We start from the raw sequence: 20,002 nt of genomic DNA on the forward strand, positions 1-20,002 counted from the left end.
GAAACTTGCACCTTTTCAATCAAGGCATAATAAGATATTGTGTGGGATTTGTCCTACTGTCACAGAACTGATGACTAAAGAGAGAGCCATCAAAAGTACCCCACATTCTTTAAAAAAAGGCTCAAACAAATAGAGGGTAGACAGTCCTTCCAGGGCTTATTGAAAAGGAGCCCCATCAGGCTATGTTATCCCCAGTCTTCACCTAAACCACATTACTCCTTCCCAGTCTATGAAAGAGAGGACAGGATTGGAGGTGTTAGGAAAAGTTACACTTGGCATTGTATCTTTCCACCCTGCAGCCAAGTGGAACAGGCACCAAGAGAATCACTCTACGATTAGGGGTGCCAAGAAGAAAGTATCTCTTTTTCCAGTGGATATTTGTTTAGCAGGAGACTGGCTGACGTGTCCTATGCCTCTCAATCTTGGAAAAGGGTTATTTGGAGATAAGAAGGCAGAGCAGCCTACACTTCTACCATTGGAAGAGCCATGATGTTCAAGTTTCCTCCACCTAAGAGGGTTGCCTTCCAGGTGAGCAGACCCCAGCAGTGAGAAGCTCAGGACTAGATCACTTGTGGCTGGAGCTAAGCAGGAATCAGAGAGGTTCACTCAGAATGGATCTCTCATATCTGATAACTGGTCTCCTAAAGAACTCACACAAGCTCCCACAAGATCCAGCATCTGGATACCTGCCACACAGAGGCCAGTCAGTTGAGGCCACAGAAGCAGCAACAACCAAGAGTCGACTACAAGAAAAGTCAGATGAGTGATACTTCCCACCCCACAAAGAAGAAAGAAGAACCCAGAAGACAGAGTGAGGACAATGCTCGGCACACCTTGCAGGCTACGGGAGAGGAGATGAGAGAGACAACTGAAATTCTGGATTGAAGTAAACTCTTTAACAATAACCAAGTCCAAGAAAGCTATAGGATCTATCTAGAAAAAGAAGATAGAGAATTGCAGAAATCAGTTTCTAGAAAAAATTGAAAGCATTTTATCTCAGTACTCAACCAAGTTTAGCCTGTTCAATAAACTGGTTTTCAAGGGTATCAACCTAGAAATAGCTTTTCTTTTCCCTTTCCCTCTTTTGTTAAGTTTTCTGTCTCCCAAATGATATATAGCTTGAAAACAAGAGAAAGTAGTAATGTTTGATTTTTAATGTTTTTCAAAATACAACAGATAATTAAGAGTTCGTGGGCATGAGAAGAACAGGAGAGGTGAAAATACCCATTGAGGAATCCCAACCTGCTTTAGCAAAAGCTCAAGGGCCCTGCTACCCAGAGACCCATAGAGAGAAATGGTTCTTTCCTTGTCAGCACCTTAGAAATGAAAAGTTTTGTTGATCTTTCAGGGTCTGCTCTGAAAATACTTAAGGCAGCATCTTCACCTCTCCATTCCTATCCTGATCCCCTTATTAATGGGTTTCTGAAATCTAGTCATCATTGTTCATGTAGAGGCCTTATCACCACCTGACATATTATTACTGAGAGGTCATGGAATGGGAAGAATAAGGGACTTGAATAAAAAAAACTGGATTTAACTCTTGGTTTTGCCACAGTGTACCTTGGTTAACATGTAACCTTTCCAAAGAAGCTGGACTAGATGACCTCTGGGGTCCCTTCTGATTATAAAGACTGACAAACAAAGAGGATGCCTGAAAAGTATAGTGCTGGGCATATTTGGCCTGGGGACACCCCCTGTGACAGAGAAGGACACTGGTCAACTATCATTAAATCAGAGAGAAGGTGAGAGTCTAAAGCTTTGACTCTCCCAACACCATCATAAACCATCCCAGATTGGAAAAGATGTTTTCTTTGACCTTTTCTGGAGCAGATACTATGAGATTTCCAATGTCTATGGCTGCCCTTGGGCCTCAGCAGGTTGCCTCAATTCCTAATCAGTACTTCCTGCATTCCAGGAATATACTAATAATTGCTCTCATTGCCTTCTCTTCCCAGAAAACAAGAAAGGTACATTAAGACCACTTCAAGAACAATATTTTCTTTAGCATAAATGGACTAAATTAATAGTAAAAGTTTAAGACTGGGATTAGCTCTTTCAGTGTCCTACCTTAAAGGCAAGCAGTCTAATCTCTTATCAGACAGACAAATCATGTATCGGGAGTCCATGCTGGACAGAGACTGTCAGTGACCCCCAGAGTCATGATGTAATCGTTCCTAACTCCAGAAAGAGTGACCCAAGCCATGCCAGTACAGCAGGCTGCAGCAGCTGGCCCAGCTGCTGCTGTCTGGACCTCCCCAGGAGAAACTCCAGCAACCACAGAGACCCAGGTATAGAGAACCAGGGCTGCCTCCTACTCACCACGGGCATACCATTCTCCTTCTTGCTCCATATCCACTCTGGGTGGGGGTAGCCAACTGACTTGCAGTACATCATGGCATCCTGCCCTTCATTCTTGTTCTCACTCCGTTTATGGCCAGTGATGACAGGAGCAGCTGTGAGAAAGTGTGTTGAACACAGTTACCGTGGGAGCCTACTCTGAACAGGATAGAAAGACCCCACCTATTGGCTCAGAGCCCTACTTCTTATATAGTCAGTCTTTAGGTCCATCCTCATACTCAGCTTTGATAACATGCATTTCAGGTCAGAACAGGGCAATGGAACCAACCCCATCCCCTACCGCCCACCAAAGCAGCCCAAGCAGACACCAGGATTACTATATGTGAAGTTCTACTAATATTAAGTGGTTCTCCAACCTACCAGAAGAGGGCACAGGCTCAATTGTCCTAAATTAAGCCATCCTTTAAAGACAGTGCAAACAGAAGCTATTATCATCTCCTCTACCAGTCATGGTTTTATTCTTAAAACACCAGCACTAACAACATTATGGATTATGTCAAATGTCATATATTCCCTTAAGGAAATGAGATACCTGAGATCAAACACCAAAAATCAAGTCCTATGGCAAGGTATGTAAAAACAATTCTGGAGAAACTGTCTGATCAGTATCAGTGGCAAAGGCTCTCCCAGGAAATAGGGAATCCAGCAAACTGGTCTTCACAAGGGGAAGAAAGGAATGAACGGGAAATTCAACTAGTGTCCCAAGAGACAGATTCTTAACAGCTTAAGAATCTGGCTTGTATACCTGATTTGCAGTATTCTCAATGAACCCTATCTTGGGGGAATTTCTAAACATGCTAGAGGCTGTTGGTCTTCTCTGCTTAGGGACCACTTAGGAAGAAACAAACAGCACCTGTGGTTTAAAAATTTGCTAAGTTTCAAGGATCCAAGAAGCCTGAGATGGGGCAAAATGTTTGAATTTGGCCTTCTTTGATCTTAACTATATTTTCCACCATACCTCACCAGTTACAGTAATCTGAAAGCAATAAAACTCAAAGTAGGCCAGACGTCACTTTGTTGGCCAAGATGGGAAAGAGAATCAATAGGCCTGGTCCAAATTCCAGTTTTGCTGGCTTTTTAATTATTCTGTGTTTCAGTTCTACATCCATTATCAAATGGAGATAATTCTAGCCCCTGCTTACATCCAGTGTCCTTGGATAGATAAGATGTCAAAACATTGATTTTGAGACTGTAAAAGCCTATACAACTGCATCATATCATGGGCTGGTCCCATGTACCCGTCTGACTGGCCTGACTTTTCTTGGCTTAAACATAATCCGGAGGCCAGCCTGGTGGCGTAGTGGTTAAGTTCATATGCTCCGCTTCAGCGGCCCGGGGTTCACAGGTTCGGATCCCGGGCACAGACCTTTGCACCACTCATGCTGTGGCGGCATCCCACGTACAAAACAGAGGAAGATGGGTACAGATGTTAGCTCAGGGCCACTCTTCCTCAAGCAAAAAAAGAGGAAAATTGGCAACGGATGTTAGTTCATGGCCAATCTTCCTCACCAAAAAAAAAAAAAGAAAAAAAATAATCCAAAGTCCTGCTACTCTCAGACTGTACTTCCCAGGCCACCTTTAGAGGCACCTGGACAGGAATGGAATGAGCAAGGCCCCAAGCTGTCTCTATAACCACTGCCTGCCAAACTGAGGCCTGCTCAGTACTAGTCAGTGTGAGGTGTTTTCTAGACAGGATGTTATAAAGGAATTGTCTTTTTGCTTTTCAAGGCAAAATTGCTCACTAGAGAAGGGAGTGGGTCAGCCTGACTTGATCTTGTTCCCCAAAGGCCAAATTTCTCCCACAGCCCACTAAGTCACTTTTTGCGCCTAGTGGTCTACCTGGTCACCCTTCCTCAGTGCTTTCTTCAGTCAATGAATATTAAGGACCATCTTAAGCACTCCAAGGAATAAGTTCCATGGCCATACACTAACTAAAACATCATGGGGCAGTGGGGAGACACAACAAGCACAAGAGCTACCACAGTTTGCCTTTAATTGTGTTTTATTCACCTGATAAACATTTGTTGAGCACCCTACGCATCACAGAGTGGTGGCGTAAGGCCTTTCTGATGAGGTGAATTTTAGCACAGTCATGAAGAAAATAAGGAAGTAGGCTACTCTTATATCTGCAGGAAGAACACACCAAGTAGAGGGAAAAGCAAAAGCCTTAAGGCAGAAGTGTGCCATTACATACAGGAACAGGACGGAGGAGTTTGGCTGAAATACAGTGAGCAAGGAGAAGATGGTAGGAGATGAAATCAGAGAGAATGGAAACCAGATCAGATAGGACTTTGTAAGCCACTGAAATGACTTTGGCATTTACCCTGAGTCAGCTGGGAGGCACTGGTGAATACCAAGTGCAGGCATGAAAGGATGTGTATGTTTTAACAGACTCCCTCTAGCTACTATGTGGACACAGTGGAAGTAAGACCAATTAGGAGACTATTAGAGTAATCCAAGCAAGGGAGAGAGTGGTTTGGAAGAGGGCAGTAGGAGGAGAAGTGAGGAGAACCTGGATATATTTTATAGGTTGAGTTAATATATTTGTTAACAGACTGGATGTGGGATGTGAGAGAAAAGGAGTCAAGGATGACTCACAAGGTTTCTGGCCTGAGTAACTAAAAGAATGGAGTTGCCAGTTGAGGAGAGACTGCAGCGAATCAGGGTGGTTTTTTTGTTTGTTTTTACTCTGTTCTGTTTGGAAATGGAGCAATGGTGGTAATAAAAACTAGGAGTTCAAAGTTTAGGACATGTTAAGTTTAAGATACTTATTTAACATCCAAGTAAAGTTGTCAAGTAGGCAGCTGAATATCAAGTCTGGAGCTCAGGGGAGTGGTCCAGGGTGAAGACATAAATTTCAGAAATCCATGTGATATATTTTTCCATTTTCATTCACCTTTGCCCCTCAGAGAATACCCACTCTGGCCCAGTTATCTGACTAATTCCAACAGTACTCTGAATTCAGTACCCCCCAGCTTTTGCCTTGGGGACTTATCCCCAGGAGTACACATGAGAACCACCTAGAAAGCTAAAAGTTGAGTTGGTTTATGGCTCCACAGCCTCTAAAAAGTTGCTATTCTGAAAGGACACAGAGTTGAAGGCCAAGACCTGGGGAGAAGGGTGGGGATGGTCTTCACTCTTGCCTTGGTGTTTAGGAGGAGGAGAACACCACTTCCTCTTTTCATTCATCCACTTCAGTACAGATGTGAACATGGCCTTCAAGGCTACTATGCACAGAGACTATCTAGCAACTTAGCTACCCTCTACCACACTTTGTTGGCCATGTTTACACAGTGTAAGCCTACAAGAAGGCGTTTTCAATGGTTAGATGAATTGCTGCTTTCTCCTCAACTTAGCAAAGATTAATAAGTGAAGCTTAGGAATATCTCCTCTACCTAATGTACTCAAAAGAATAATGCCCTGATTATTTACCCTTGGGACGGTGGAAGTATCACTATGTACTGGGCAGAGAAAATTAACACAAGCCACATCACTCTACTCTTACAGGAAGTGATTACAACAACTATTGCTTTAGCCTTTGGGTCAATGAAATTTTTTTCACTTCTCTCTATCCTTTATGGTAGCTGCTCAAACAGAAACCCTGTTCCTGCCCCACCAGCTGAGCAGGACAGTGGATTACAGCAAGAAAGGTAACCAGGCTCTCAGAGCACATGTCACCAGTGGTCAGAGAGGGGGGCTGTGGTGGTTCTTAAATAGTCCACAAATTCTTTGATATTCTTCCCTTCAAGAAGTGGAGCCTAATTTCCCTCCCCTTGAGAGTGGGCTGGCCTCTGTGACTCAATTTTAATGAATAAAATAAAGCAGAAGTAAAGATGTGCAACTTTGGAAACTAGTTCACAAAAAACAACACAGCTTTCTCCTTGCTCTCTCCCCTGGATCACACACTCTGGGGGAGGTTAGCTGCCATGCTAGGACACTGAAACAGCCCATGGAGAGGCCCACGTAGGGAGGAACTAAGGCCTTCTGCCAACATCCACGTGAGGCAGCCCTCTGGGAAATAGATCCTGCAGCCTCAGTCAAGCTTTCAGATGACTGCAGTCCCAGCCAACAGCTTGACAGACCTGGAGCCAGGACCACCCACTAGTCTGCTCCTAATTCCTGACCCACAGAAACGATGAGGTAATAAGTGTTGGCTGTTTTAAGCCACTGAGTTTTAGGGTAATTTATTAAGCAGCAATAGATAACAAATAAAACCACCAAATGAAGCAGACATTATCCCATTTTAATAGATTGGAAAACTCAAGTTTGGAAAAGTTATTTAACATCTAAAATTAAACTGCTAGTAAACGGTAAAGCAAGAATCCAAATTCAGGGCTGTCTGATTCCAACAGCCATGCTTATTGTACTTTACCATACAGAAGGGAAAATAAACCAAACTAGACAGAGTCCATGAAAATAAAAACATACAATATCCATTACTGGTAAATGCATAGCAAATTGCCCAAATGTTATCTTTGCTTGTAGATGTACTAGAACACTCTACACCTGAGGTGGGATGAATCTACCTGTCAGAGTTTAACTACTCTGTATACTAGAGCGTAAAGAAAAGAGCTTTGGACTTTAAGTCAGAGAAATTTGGGCTCTATTGAGACTCTATTACTCACCAACTGAGTAACCTAAGGTGGGTCACTTAAAATCCTTTGAGTTTCAGTATTTACTTTTGTAAAATGGGAATAATACCCATATACTTCATAGAGGTCTTGTGAGAATTAAATTATATCTATCAAGCACATGACTGGAGGTCAGGGTCAAAAATAAACATTTAAATTGAGCTATTAGGGAAAGGAAAGGCTAGGCTTAAACTCAGGCATTAAGAGTTCTAAGAAATCAGAAATGCTGATTATTATGTGTTCTCTCTCTGTTGATATAGACAGGACTTTTGTTTGTGACTCTAATAAGGATTAATCAGGTTAGATACTGACAAATTATATTGATTAATGGCCTATTTATATTGATTAAGGTGCCTCACCTTATATGGGCCTGCCATTTAATAAGGAACTGCTTAACCAGGTCCTTTCGGTTTGAAGGTAGGTCTGAGAAGTCTGACAGAGTAAATACTCCTTACTTGCCTTACCCCTCTCAGGGAGGCACAGACTGGGTAGCAAGCGTGAGGGGTAGATGTGACAAGGAAGTAACAAAGATACCCTTAAAAGAGATCACAGACCCACTTAGGAATGAACTCATATTCTCATCACATTAGTTTATGTCTATCATTCCAGTATCCTAATGAATGGCAACACAGGGATTCCAAAACAGTCTTAGTTACACAACAATACTTGACCCAATTTCATCATCCGGGGCTTTGGCTGAGGACAAATGCACGTTCCTCAGTACTCTCTGTTGCCTGACCCGCCTTCGCTTAGAGCAAAGCATCCAGCTTCTCTGCCAGGCTAGTGGCTGTAGAAAGTGTTAACTTAGGCAGTGGAGGCATGTTCAATGAAGCTGATGTTAAATAAAGTTAAACACAACAGAGCTAAGAAAGGGATCAAGGTATGGGGCCTCTTACATGGACTGCTTATTTGGTGCTCACTTTTCAAAGCAAATTCATAACCTCGCAATTCATTTTCAAAGAAAACTCCATCCTTAAAGGTGTTGTCAGTGAGTGGCTGTTTCCAAGTAAACATACTGACACTCTTTGCTTCCTTTATGCAACCTATCAAATTCCAGACACACCTCATTTTTGCTATAGGCAAAACAGAGGCTTGGCTGAAGGCAGAGGGAGAGTTAAGATTTACTGCTAACCAAGAGCTAAGCCCAAGAAGCAATATGAGATTGGACAAGATGGAGCAGGAAGAATGCTGGCTTTTGGCTCAATAAGCCTTCTCTACACAGAGTAGATTCATCATTGGGTGTGAAGACTAGAGCAGTCTGAGACTTGTGCAGCCTTCTGTAGATGAAGCTTTTCCCTTTCCTATAGGTGAAACCACTGAGTATGAGGCACTGAAGTCTCCTCTAAGACAGTGATTCTCACCTTAGCTGTACACTACAATCACCTGGAGTGCTTTTAATAAGCCTGATGCCCAGGCTACATTTCATATACATTAAATCAAGATTGAGAACCACTGCTCTAAGACCTGTCCTGGCACCAGTGTTTGAGATCCGGGGACTACAAGGAGGGAGTGTCCCATAAGACAGGGAGATGAATGAGTAGAGGTGTGAGGAGCACTGAGGTGATATTCTCAAAGTTGAGAAGCTGACAATCACTACCTCTAGGAAAAGAAGCTTAGAAATCATTTCCTTCAATAACCCAACCTTTCATCTGTGTCCATATAAGGGAACCACAGACTGTTAGAGCCTTACAAAACCTTAAAGACCATCTAGCTCATCCTACTTCATCATACACTTGGGGAAGCTGAGGCCCAAGGAAGGAAAGTGACTGGCCAGGGTCCCAGCAAGTTTAATGGCAGGGCCAGGATTAGAACCCATTTCTTCTCTCAGTCCAAGGCCTTTTAATTGTTATATGCTGAACAAAGCAGCATGGCTTAGTGCTTAGAAGCACAGGCTCTGGCGCTTGAGTGCCTGGGTGAGAACCCTTGGCTCTACTGGCTGTTACACTGGGCAAGACATTTAATTCCCTTGAGCCTCAATTTTCTCACCTGGAAAGTAGAGATGATAATAGCATTGACCTCAGAGAGTTGTGGAGACTAAAGCAGAGGAAGGAACAAGTAATGCACCTAGCATAGTGCCTGGCACACAGTAAGTGTGCAATAATGTTAGCTTTTCTTATTCTTATTAAGGAAGGTCAGGGTAGCACCCTGAAGAAAAGAAAAGAAAGCACAGGTATGGTTATTTGGGCTAAGGTCGATGTTCAAAATGTTCTAGCAGCTTCAGGATATTATTATGCTTTCAAAGACTTTTCAAGTAGGGGAAATTCTGAGTCAGAAACAGCTTTTGACATCAGTTCTGACCTAAAGGATGTCACAACCTCTAAGCATCTTCACCTGTCAAACGAGCGGCCTATCAAATGAATAAATGATCGTGAAAATGCTCTGCAAACTGAAAGTACTATGCAAATGTGAGATGTGTATTATTACTCTTAATGATATTTGTCCTCATTACCATATAGTCCATCTCTGCCAGTTTGAACTTTGATCTATCACTTGTAAGGCCATGCGACAGAGTAGGAAACAGGGATGCAGGGCAAGGTCACTTATAGAAATCCTAACATTTAGTCATAATCTTCAAAAAGAAAGAAAGAAAGGCAGGAAGTAGGGAGGAGAAAAACATGATGAATCTTGGCTCTTGCAGCTACCAAAAGACTGAAATTCATTTGAAATGCCCAGTAAGCAGGCAGAGATAATGATGGGCCTCATAAGAGGCTAGACCCAAACCTTCCTGGGGCTAAGATGTAGCTTTCACAAGAGGCAGTGGCATGTGTGTTACAGACGATTGGATGACCACCAAAATCGTTTTCTAAAAACAGCAATAAAACTCAAACTCCTTGTTTCCTGGATTAATCAAAATACTTGGGGGATGAAGACGGGGTTTGGGAGTCATGAGAGGGGTTTTCTCTTAACTTTGTAAATTACATAGAAATTTTTTACTTGCTTTTTTTTTTTCTTTTTTTTTTTATAATTCTTTCCTTGTTTATTGCAGAAACATTGGTTTATAACATTGCAAAAATTTCAGGTGTACATCATTGTACTTCTATTTCTGCATGGACTACATCATGTTCACCACCAAAATACTAATTACAACCCATCACCACACACTTTACTTGCTTTTTTATGAGCACATTTTTTAAATTTAGAAAAGGAAGAAAGGGGAACAGGAAGGGAGTAAGGATTATAGAAAGGTTGAAGAATTATAGGGATAGAAAATTCAACACCTATTTATTCACAAATGCTCTATGACAAGGTGTGGAGTCTCTGGAAGACACAACCTCTGAAGAGTAAAAAAACAGGGGAAAGGATGCCTCCCCAGAGTTATCTAAGCAGAGCTCCAGAGAGGCCGGGCTCTGAGGCAGAGGTCCCAGTCTAGTCATTGCTGTTTCCTCTCCCCTGGCCAGCCCGACTCCATCTTCTGCCTCTAGCATCTGCTCAGGTCACTTGCCAAATACCTAAGAAATGTAATCCTAAACAGTATCTTCTTGTTTATGCTGTGCCTCATCCTTGTCCTTTGAAAAAAGAGAAAGAAAAAGACCCCTATTTCAGATGCAAGGCCTTCCCCATTACATGTAGATACTACCATTCTCAAAATTCCTTTCTTGACAGAGATCTATAGGCTAGGGTAGAAAAGCACCACCACCTCAGGTCTGTTCCCAGACACCTGTCCCTCCCTCTGATTCCTTCAGCCCTCTTTTCTTTTGTACACCATAAGTAACTCAAGATCTGGTAATCTGACATATAAGGCCCAGTCCCTGGCTAGTCTAAGTCCTTCATTCTCCATAGTGCTGAGCCCAAACAACACCCTAGGGAATTTCTAAACTGCAGGAAAAGCCAGATGGGGAAGAAAAGGGCTGAGTGTAAAACAGGTACTAAAGAAATATGTATGTATGGTCTGAATTATATTACCCTGAAATGCCAATTTAGTTAAAACTACAAATAAAGATTCACAGAGACTCCTTTCAGCAGAGGTCACTTACGTTCCCTGAATCCCCTGAATTTCTCTGTTCTAAGTACAACCACCTCTTACCTATTACTCAGCAGATTTTTCAAATGATTATAGCTATAAAAAGATAACTGTCTCCTACCCCACCCTAGAGGCAAATAAAATGGAAATAAAATGAGAGTAGATATGAAAATGCTTTGGGAATAACACACACACACATACCACTCTAAATCAAGGCAGTTGTCTACCCCACCCACAAGTGAGAGCTAGCTTAAGTGATCCTGGGCCTACGACAAACCTTTTTCAACTTACACAGAAAAAGCCAAGTGTTCAGTCTTTACCAGACTAAACTATCTATAACCTGAAAGACATTAAGCATTCAGCTGTTTTCTATCCAGGTGTTAGGGGAGACAGGGAAGAAAGACTAGAATTCCTTATGAATTTTCTTGAGAGACTAACATATCTGTCCCAGTTAGTCACAGAATATGTTTTAGGATTACTAAAATAGAATTCTCTTAAGGTCTACTTCTTTAAAACCAGGATATTACCTCCTGCTCAATCTTCCTCGCAGGGCTGTTGTACAGTAAAAATGCAACAGTGCACAGTACGCACCTTCCCTATGGTTAGATACCATGTAAGAGGTAACTTCCTCTGAAAATACTCCTGCCTGCAGCCTCCTCTTCTCTGCCCCTCCAGACCACTACTTATATCTGCTAAAGAGAATGTGAGTAAGGTGCCTCTGAGGCCACTGAACCCCACCTTCTTAGGCAGCCAAACCAATGGAAAAACAACCTCTGTTTTCACTCCTGAAAGTGCTGCTTAGAAATCATTAACTCCAAATCAATACAATTATAGTTAGTCAGGACTTGGAATTGTATGTAATTAATTATCCTTTAGCCTTGGAGAGGACCATTAACTAGACACACCACTTTCCCTCCCACACCTATCCTGTTCCCTCTGCACTTGGACTTTGTGCCAAAGGCTCAGCCTGAAATGTTGCAGGGCCTTAGGTCTCATATGGAGAAGTGAAACGTCTCCCCACGTACCTCAGCTCACCCAGGTGGGGAAAGGCCCTTGGCTGGCTCAGAGAAAATGCTTTCTCACATATTCATCCTCATGTTGAAAAAATGTGGCATTCTTCAGAAACAGAGATAAACCCAGATCTCTCCAAGAAAAGCCACTGAATTAATCAAATCCCAGGTTCTTTGGCCTATATGGACTGTAACCCTGCCACCGTGACTCAACCCCTTCAGTCATTTAGAATTCAATCTGGAAACCAGAGGAGGCACTGGCCGTGCTTCCATCAACTCACAAGTTAGGGCTATGTCACCAAAATACTACTTTCATTTAATAACACGATATAATAGAAACTTTGAATGTTCTAAGCCTTCCTTGAACCTGAATTTTGAGTCTACCAAATATTTTAAGGAAGACTTGAATATCTGCTATAAAGGCCTTTACCATTTCCTAAATTTATCCTTCCAGCTTCTATGGCTCGCCCTATAAATTTCAAGAACAAGTTTGTGCCCCTCCTAAGGAAAATAAAAAGGACTTAAAAAAAAAAAAAAAAAAAAACCCTCATCTCTTCAGTCTGACCTCAAACGGCAGCCCGGCCTCCCTATGGTCATTGTATAAAAGGGAAAAACACGGACCAGGGAGTCAAGATCCGAGTTCTATGCTAGCTCTGCCACAAACTCACTGTGTGACATAGAGCTAGTGGTTTCACTTTTCTGGGTCTCAGTTGCTTATCTGAAATAACACAGGAAAACTGGGATTAATGATGTTAGGTAGCTCCAATTCTTAAAGTTCTATTCTTTCTTGGAACTTTCAGCTACAGCCTCATCTTTAAGACGCCAATGCACTCGGCGTTTCTATTAAAATTCTAATGAATTATCCACAAGTAATTTATGCACACTGCACACTACACTTTGCCAAATTCTGCTGGCCCACTGGAGAGGCCTATGTAATAATACTTGTAAGGCACTGTTCTAAGAGCTTTACCTAAGGTTGAACCATGTGAAGCTGCCAACATTCAAACACTTTTAACATACAAAAACAGCTATTTTATACGGTTCAACCTACTGTATTAACTTACTAAATCCTCTTAAGAAATCCATGAAGTAGGTTTTACAAATGAGGAAACAGAAGCACAGAGAAATTAATAACTCGCCACAGTCACACAGCTAGTAAATGATGGGGTTTGGATTTAAACCCAGGCAGCTGAGCTCCTGAGCCTGTGGTCCTAACCATGTTATACTGCCTCCCGTAATGGAAACAAGAAGAGCTTGAAGACAGAGTCCAGACCAAGGTTGCGTCTCGGAAGGAGAGTGAGAGGCTCACACTGCAGCCTCTGTTGGGTTGTACCTTTCACTTCAATGGTGGCATTTGCTTTAGGAGCACTGACAAAGTGATATACACAGTGGTATTCGCCTGAATCCTCAGCTCTCGGCTTATTGATCCTGCAGAGATGAGAAGAAAAATCAAGTGAGGAAGCTGGGAACAGTGAAAATATACAATAAAAGGAGAATCAAAGGGGCAACCACGGACCCTGTTCTCCAAAGCGTGTCCCTGAATGCAACTCACCTCCTCCTAACTAAAAGCAAAAACCTCCTTCTGTGTATCCCAAAACATAAATGCTTTACTCCTTACTGGATGCCAGGAATACAAGATAGAATGATACATGGTCTCTAACCTTAAGGTGCTCCAGTCTATTGGGAGAAATAAACTACAAAACAAGTCATCATGGGGCTGGCCCAGTGGTGCAGCAGCAGTTAAGTGCGCACACTCCACTGCGGCGGCCCAGCGTTCACAGGTTCAGATCCCGGGCGCACACCGACGCACCGCTTGTCAAGCCATGCTGTGGTGGCGTCCCATGTAAAGTAGAGGAAGATGGGCACGGATGTTAGCCCAGGGCCAATCTTCCTCAGCAAAAAAAGAGGAGGATTGACATCGGATGTTAGCTCAGGGCTGATCTTCCTCACAAAAAAAAAAAAAAAAAACAACAAGTAATCAAAACTGAGGGCTGTATAAAGTACTATAATCTATCTTCAGACATAGAGGATGGAGCCATCACTAAAAACTTCTTGCTCACCTGGTAGTTCCAGTAATATAAATAAGAGCAGGAAAAAAAAGGAAACATTTTCTGTGCTTCCCTAAAGACCTTATTTGGGTATCCTGTTCTTCCTACCCTGTATTTTAGTAGCATGCATCTCAATAAGTCTACTCACTAACAGAACCCAGGGATAGTAAAAAAAAAAAAAAAAAAAAAAAAATCTGCCATCAGAGCATCAGCCACAGAGACGCAGCTGAACTTTTAAGGTTTCTAGGTGCAGCTATAACTCCAGGGCCCCTGCCTTGCTCCCGAACCTCATCTCAGCCACTTTCCAGCCCTGCTGGTCTCTCTTCAGTTTTTCAATGTGCTGAGCTTGTCCCTACCTCAAGACCTCGATGCCAGACGTTCCTTTATACAGAATGCTCTTCCACCACTCTTAGCCTGCCTAACTCCGTTTCCATCCGTCTTGGCTTACATGTCACTTCCTTCCACCCCCAACCTAAGTGCCATCTCCCTCCCGGACATTCTCTCTCGTGCTATAATTCTTCACAGTACGTATCACAATGTGTAATTATATATTTATGTGATTAATTGATGTATGTACATTTTCCCAACAGACTAAGTTCTATGTGGATAGGCACTGTTTATCTGGTGCACAATTCTATACCCAGCACATAGCATAGTGCCTGGAATATAGTAGGGGAATAAACAGACAAATGACTGAATGAACCTAACTCAGAGTGAATAGCTGTGCACAGATCCAGACCAAGGTAAGCAGAGTGACAGAAAGGACTGTAAGAAGTTTGTATGGCCAGAACAGCACTTCCTCTGAATCCCACAGGGTGATCCCAAAAAGTTTTCTTGCCCCTGAGGACCAGGTTCATATCAGCTCAGTACACTCTGACCTACACACACCCCCTAAACATGTGCAGAAAGGCTAGTGCGGAATTACAGAAAACAGAAAAACAACAGAGCCTCCAGATCAGAGGATAAACATTACATAGCTCCTGATCTTTTGCTCAGTGGTTAAAATGATACTTGTGATGGTCAAATCTCCACTGCACTAGTTAATGCCTGAGAAAAACTCCTAACCTCAACCACCGATTGGCCCAACACATTTATCTATCTTACTGTTCATCCCCAAAAAGAAACACGGGTTAAGAGACTATGGATGAGGAGGGACACAGCCCATCCTCAGGACTGTCTCAGCATATCCATGGCAGCACAATATTCTAAGAGTAGCAGTCAAGAGTCTTCTCAATTTGACACAAGTGCCTCTTCTTAAATCAATATGCTCCCAATAGGAAAACAGACAAAGTCAGCTGCTCTTAGCAAATGTTCCAGAGTTTGAAGAGACAGCAGCAGTTATATCTTCAGGGCTTAGACTGACTCTAAGTTCTTTGAGAAGACTTGGAAAGATGACTACCAAGCTTGAGGCCATGTCTATGGGCTCAAATCTCCCCACAACATTCCCTAGCTATTGACTAGCTATTGAGAAGCAACTGAAGCAAATGGAAAATGTCCCCTACAGGCTAAGCAGAAGCAGGGTCTGAGACTGGCTCCATGGCTGACTTACTAGGTGGCCCAAGGGACTCATCAGTTGTTATTCCACAAAATGTGGGAGAACACAGATTCCCTGAAAAACTCTGACAATGCAGAACACCTCTGGAGAGCTTCAAATAAGCTGAGAGAAAAAGAGAAGAGGCATTTTATAAAGTCAGGCTCAGACTTTATAAAGTTATAATTCAAAGCTTTGTAGGTAACACAGTATGAGACCCAAGAGAAACATGATTGGATGTCTGGTACCTTGAAAGAGGTAGTATAAAAAACCAAACTTGTAAAACTAATGGACAGACTAAGAATAAATGCCTTTTACTTCACCAAACATCTCTATTTGATTAACCTTTTCTAAACTATGAGGATATAGCTGAGGCTCTATTTCCAATTTTATATCAGAAGAAACTACTTTGGAGACAAATTAACTTGCCACTAAATGGGATAGTACAGCAGAAAAAAAACAATGACCTAGATTCTAGCAAGTCAGAAGACCTGGAACCTAGCCTTGCTTCTGAAACTTATTAGATACAGTATTTGGCCATGAAAGCAGTCAAAAGTTATAACTCTTTGAGTCTTAACTTCCTTACCCCAAAAAAGGAGGAGGATCCAGAAAGTTAATGTGGATCAATTAAATAAGGGGTATGAAAAGATCTCAATTCTGCAAAATAATGCAGAATGTCCTTGCTACTACTGGGTACACAGGTTTTCTTGGTCTCACTCCAATGCACAATTTCTTTGTACTACATCGTCCTGCCAAGCAGCATTAGCTGATCCTCTTCCAGATCAGTTTTCAACCAGGAACAAACTATTCCGAAAGGTGAGATGTCAGGTGTTCTAGGTATTCCAAAAAAGCACCAAATCTTTAGGTTCCAGGTAACTTCAGCCAGCAAATATCCCACTTTCATCAAAGGATATTTCCAGGCTACTATCCTTATTCTAGATCACTAAAGAGCCCTGTATCAGGTCCTGATCAGGTTACGGTCACATTAAACACTTCTAAAAGGTAATTCACTAGGAAATCTACCCAGTGGAAAGATCACTTAGGGTGATCTTGCTCTACGAGTCCTAAAGCAGATTTCAATCTGATTCCTCAAACCACTGGATTAAGTCAAAAGACCTGCATTCTGACTTTTCTAATGACAAGCATTATTACCCTGAGCAAATGACTCCCTATGCCCTCAGTTTCTCTCTTACCATAGTGAGGGGATCATCTATGGCTTCCAAACTTGGCTGCTCAGGAGAATCATTTAGGAATATTTTATAAAGATTCCTGGGCCTCACTCCAGATATACTGGATTGGATTCTACAGAAGAGGACCATATACATCTCATGTCTCTCCCACATAGCAAAATTGTGGATTATGAAAGTCAAGTAAACTCAGCCATGCTGCCTCCCATCTTACCAGGAGCTGCTAAGCCCTCTCACCTGTATTCCATGTTGCTGGCATTCTTACGAGTGGCAGTCAGTTCTACTCCATTCTTTGTCCAGTAGCTGTATGTAAGGGTGTGAGAGCTGGAGGTAAGGTTACACTGCAGGGTGACGGGGAGAGCAGAGCTTTCTCGAATAATGACCTCTTCACTCGTGATAATCCTTGGCTCTGTAATAAGAGTGCACAATGATAGAGAGCCATAGCCTTCCATTTTCTGCAGCCCTGGCCTGAGAGTTGGATGGGGTAGGATGGGGAGACTAGAAGAGGGAGGGCAGACAGGACCACATGAGGAATTTCACTTTACCACTTTGGAGGAAGTCAAGAAAGGAAAAACAATGATTATAAGCAAATGACCACTAGCACAGACAATAGCCTGATGACCAGTAGGCCTAGACGTGAAAAGAATGGGAGTATTACGGGTGCTTGTACTGGCAACAATCCACTTACGCTTCTGAATACCACCGTTTTATGATATAAGAACCACCAACCAATTCGGCTTCAATTAGAAAACCAGGGTCCACCTTGCAGTTCTGAAGACAGAGGCAGTATCATTTATATAACTAATAAATTCCTTATGGAGTCACTAGGACTTGGAACAGTAATAGCTATAATTATAATACAAGTATGGCTTTTCCCACATTTAAATCTGAAAAACCTACGGCAAACCAGCCATGGCCATTAATTATGCAGAAAAACACAGTGTAGATCCTAAAAGCAAATTTCCTGTTGAAAATCTATTGCATTTTCCAAATTTTCCCAGGGAAAATTCTTAAGGAACCATCAGTTCTTCTCTCCGGCCCATATTTATTCCCTAAATAAGATTTTTTTTCCGAATTGCACTTTAAAACACATTCCATTCTGAGATAATATAATTATAACTAGAATGTAATATGTGTTGGTATCATGGGCTCCTAAAATTTTAGAGCTGAAAGGCCCTTAGAGTTCACTGAATCCCACTCTTTAAGAGCTAGAAAGGTTAAAATGACTTGTGCAAGGCCATAATTATTATCAGTGACAAAGCTGGGCCTAGAAAAAACATCTGACTAAATTCTCTATCCCTACCCACCCCCCACAACCCCAAAACACTCACCAAATACCTTCCACCCACCCTAGGGCAAGTAATATACTTAAATCTTCTGGTTCTATCCTAGGCTTACATAACCTGGGATCACTAGTTTAGCATTTACAAAAATAACCTATTTGAGTCAAATATTATAACACATTGAGCAGAAATTTTTTAAGGCACACACTATCATTTCTGGATGGTTCATCCTTACAGCACTTTGAATTCCATCACTATATTAAAGACAAGATGTTTCTGTTTGTTATCTTTTGTTGTTATTTTTATTGTTATTATTTATCTTTAATCTTTTCCCAGGCTTAGTTCTTTTTCTACTTTTGGTCAAACATTTTCATGTGAAGTCTAAACTAGCCATCTTTTTCCATCCACAATTAGAGGTATCTGCTTTTATTTTTTTTCCAATTCTTTCTCAGAAATCCTTGACTGACTTCCCATTTCCCTGCACCTGGCCACTTCCTGTCTACACTCTGTGCAGCTCCCTGACACCATTTTATGCAGTATAGTGCTCTTAACTCTTGCAGACAGAACTCCCTCCCTCCACTAGAACTAAGCCATGTTCATTGTGCAGGGAGGAGGGAGAGGATGGAGAAGTCATGGGACATTCAAAAAAAGTAATGCCCAGGGACCTCCTGATCAATGTTACATTTCTAACTGTAGAGCTCATATCATCAAAGAAACTTGTGATAAATAAAGCGAATCCTCAAGTCTGCTCAATTAAATTGGTTCTCACTATTTTCCAACTCTGGCAAAAGGATAATGGTTATCTTCTTCCATTCAGCACTGGTCCTTATTGGTAACATCAAACAGGGTCTCTAATACAGATAATGGAGGCATAGCAGCCACTAAGACAGAAGCAGATGCATGTAAACACGTTAGTGCAGTGGTGTCCCATGGTTTCCAAAACACACTGGACAGAAGCCAAATCCCTGGGCCTTAAGTCGAGCAGAACGGCTGCAAACCCTGCAATGGAAGGCGCACACACACCATCAGCAGAAAGCATCACAATTCCAAGAAAAATCAAAACCAAGCAAAAACAAAAGAGAAAAAGAGAGAACCAGTACTTCACAGAAATTAAAAAATATAAAGGCAACATTAAAACCCAAACACACTTTTAGGTTTTTACTGAATTTTTATTATCCAATTTCATTTTCTGTCCCATTTGGGACTCTCCTTCTGGGTTCTTCCTCTCAGACTGCACTGAGAAAGGGTGAACTCGGAGAATGATGAGGCCAAGAGCTTCCCGATGTTTAAATACAAGGAGGCCAAAGTAAAGGCTACTCTTACCTGTGGCGAAGCAAATGACCACTGCAGCTCAGGGAGATTAAGAAGTTGATGAAGGCAACCTGGTAGACTTTCTGCCAAGAATTCTTGGAAGGCAAAGGAAAGCACTTTTTCCCTTAAGTGTTAAAGATCCAGGAGAGAGCTGGGAGCAAGTGGATAATTTAAATAGGTTTAAATATGATTCTGCACGACAGGAGGGTTGTGGGGTGGGGTAACCTCCCTCCTATGATTGCTATATATGGAAACCGGTGCTAGACCAAGCTCCTTGGCCACGGTACCACATCTGCATTCTGCACCACGATGAAGGTGGGGCTTTTATTTCTGTGGCCAAGCATTTCCCATGAAAGTCCAAGAGAGATGAACATTTAGGAGAAGTTCAAAAATTTTACCTGCCACTGACTCTCTTTAGAAGCAGTGGGTAGGAGATCCTTACCCTAGCCACCTTTCATATGTAGAACATGCTATGGCCAGAGAGATACCCTAAAAACTGGGCACATTTCTCTCCCTGCCTTACATTACTCAAGGGGCTTTGGGGAAAAGTACTGCCTGGAGGTCATTCTTAGATAGAAGATTTCAACCTCCCCCTGGAGGCAAATGTCCTTGGGGATGCTGAAATCATAAAACAATCCAATTACAGTGGAATTCAGGGTGTTTAAAAAAAGCAACAGCAGCC

The 20,002-nt window shown here is 42.1% G+C and overlaps 1 protein-coding gene across 1 annotated transcript in view; it reads right to left on the reverse strand.

Moving 5' to 3' along the window:
• NPTN (neuroplastin) overlaps positions 1 to 20,002 on the reverse strand; it is a 69,552-nt gene that overhangs the window by 11,150 nt on the left and 38,400 nt on the right. The window contains exons 3-5 of the mRNA XM_004421784.3: positions 16,964 to 17,135; positions 13,294 to 13,388; positions 2,320 to 2,453 (exon numbers count right to left, since the gene is read on the reverse strand). Of these exons, the coding sequence (XP_004421841.1) occupies positions 2,320 to 2,453; positions 13,294 to 13,388; positions 16,964 to 17,135 (401 nt within the window). The remainder of the gene's footprint in view (positions 1 to 2,319; positions 2,454 to 13,293; positions 13,389 to 16,963; positions 17,136 to 20,002) is intronic.

This window comes from Ceratotherium simum, chromosome 3 (assembly GCF_057802395.1).
Source record: "Ceratotherium simum simum isolate JZ-2026a chromosome 3, ASM5780239v1, whole genome shotgun sequence".
Lineage (NCBI taxonomy): Eukaryota > Metazoa > Chordata > Mammalia > Perissodactyla > Rhinocerotidae > Ceratotherium > Ceratotherium simum.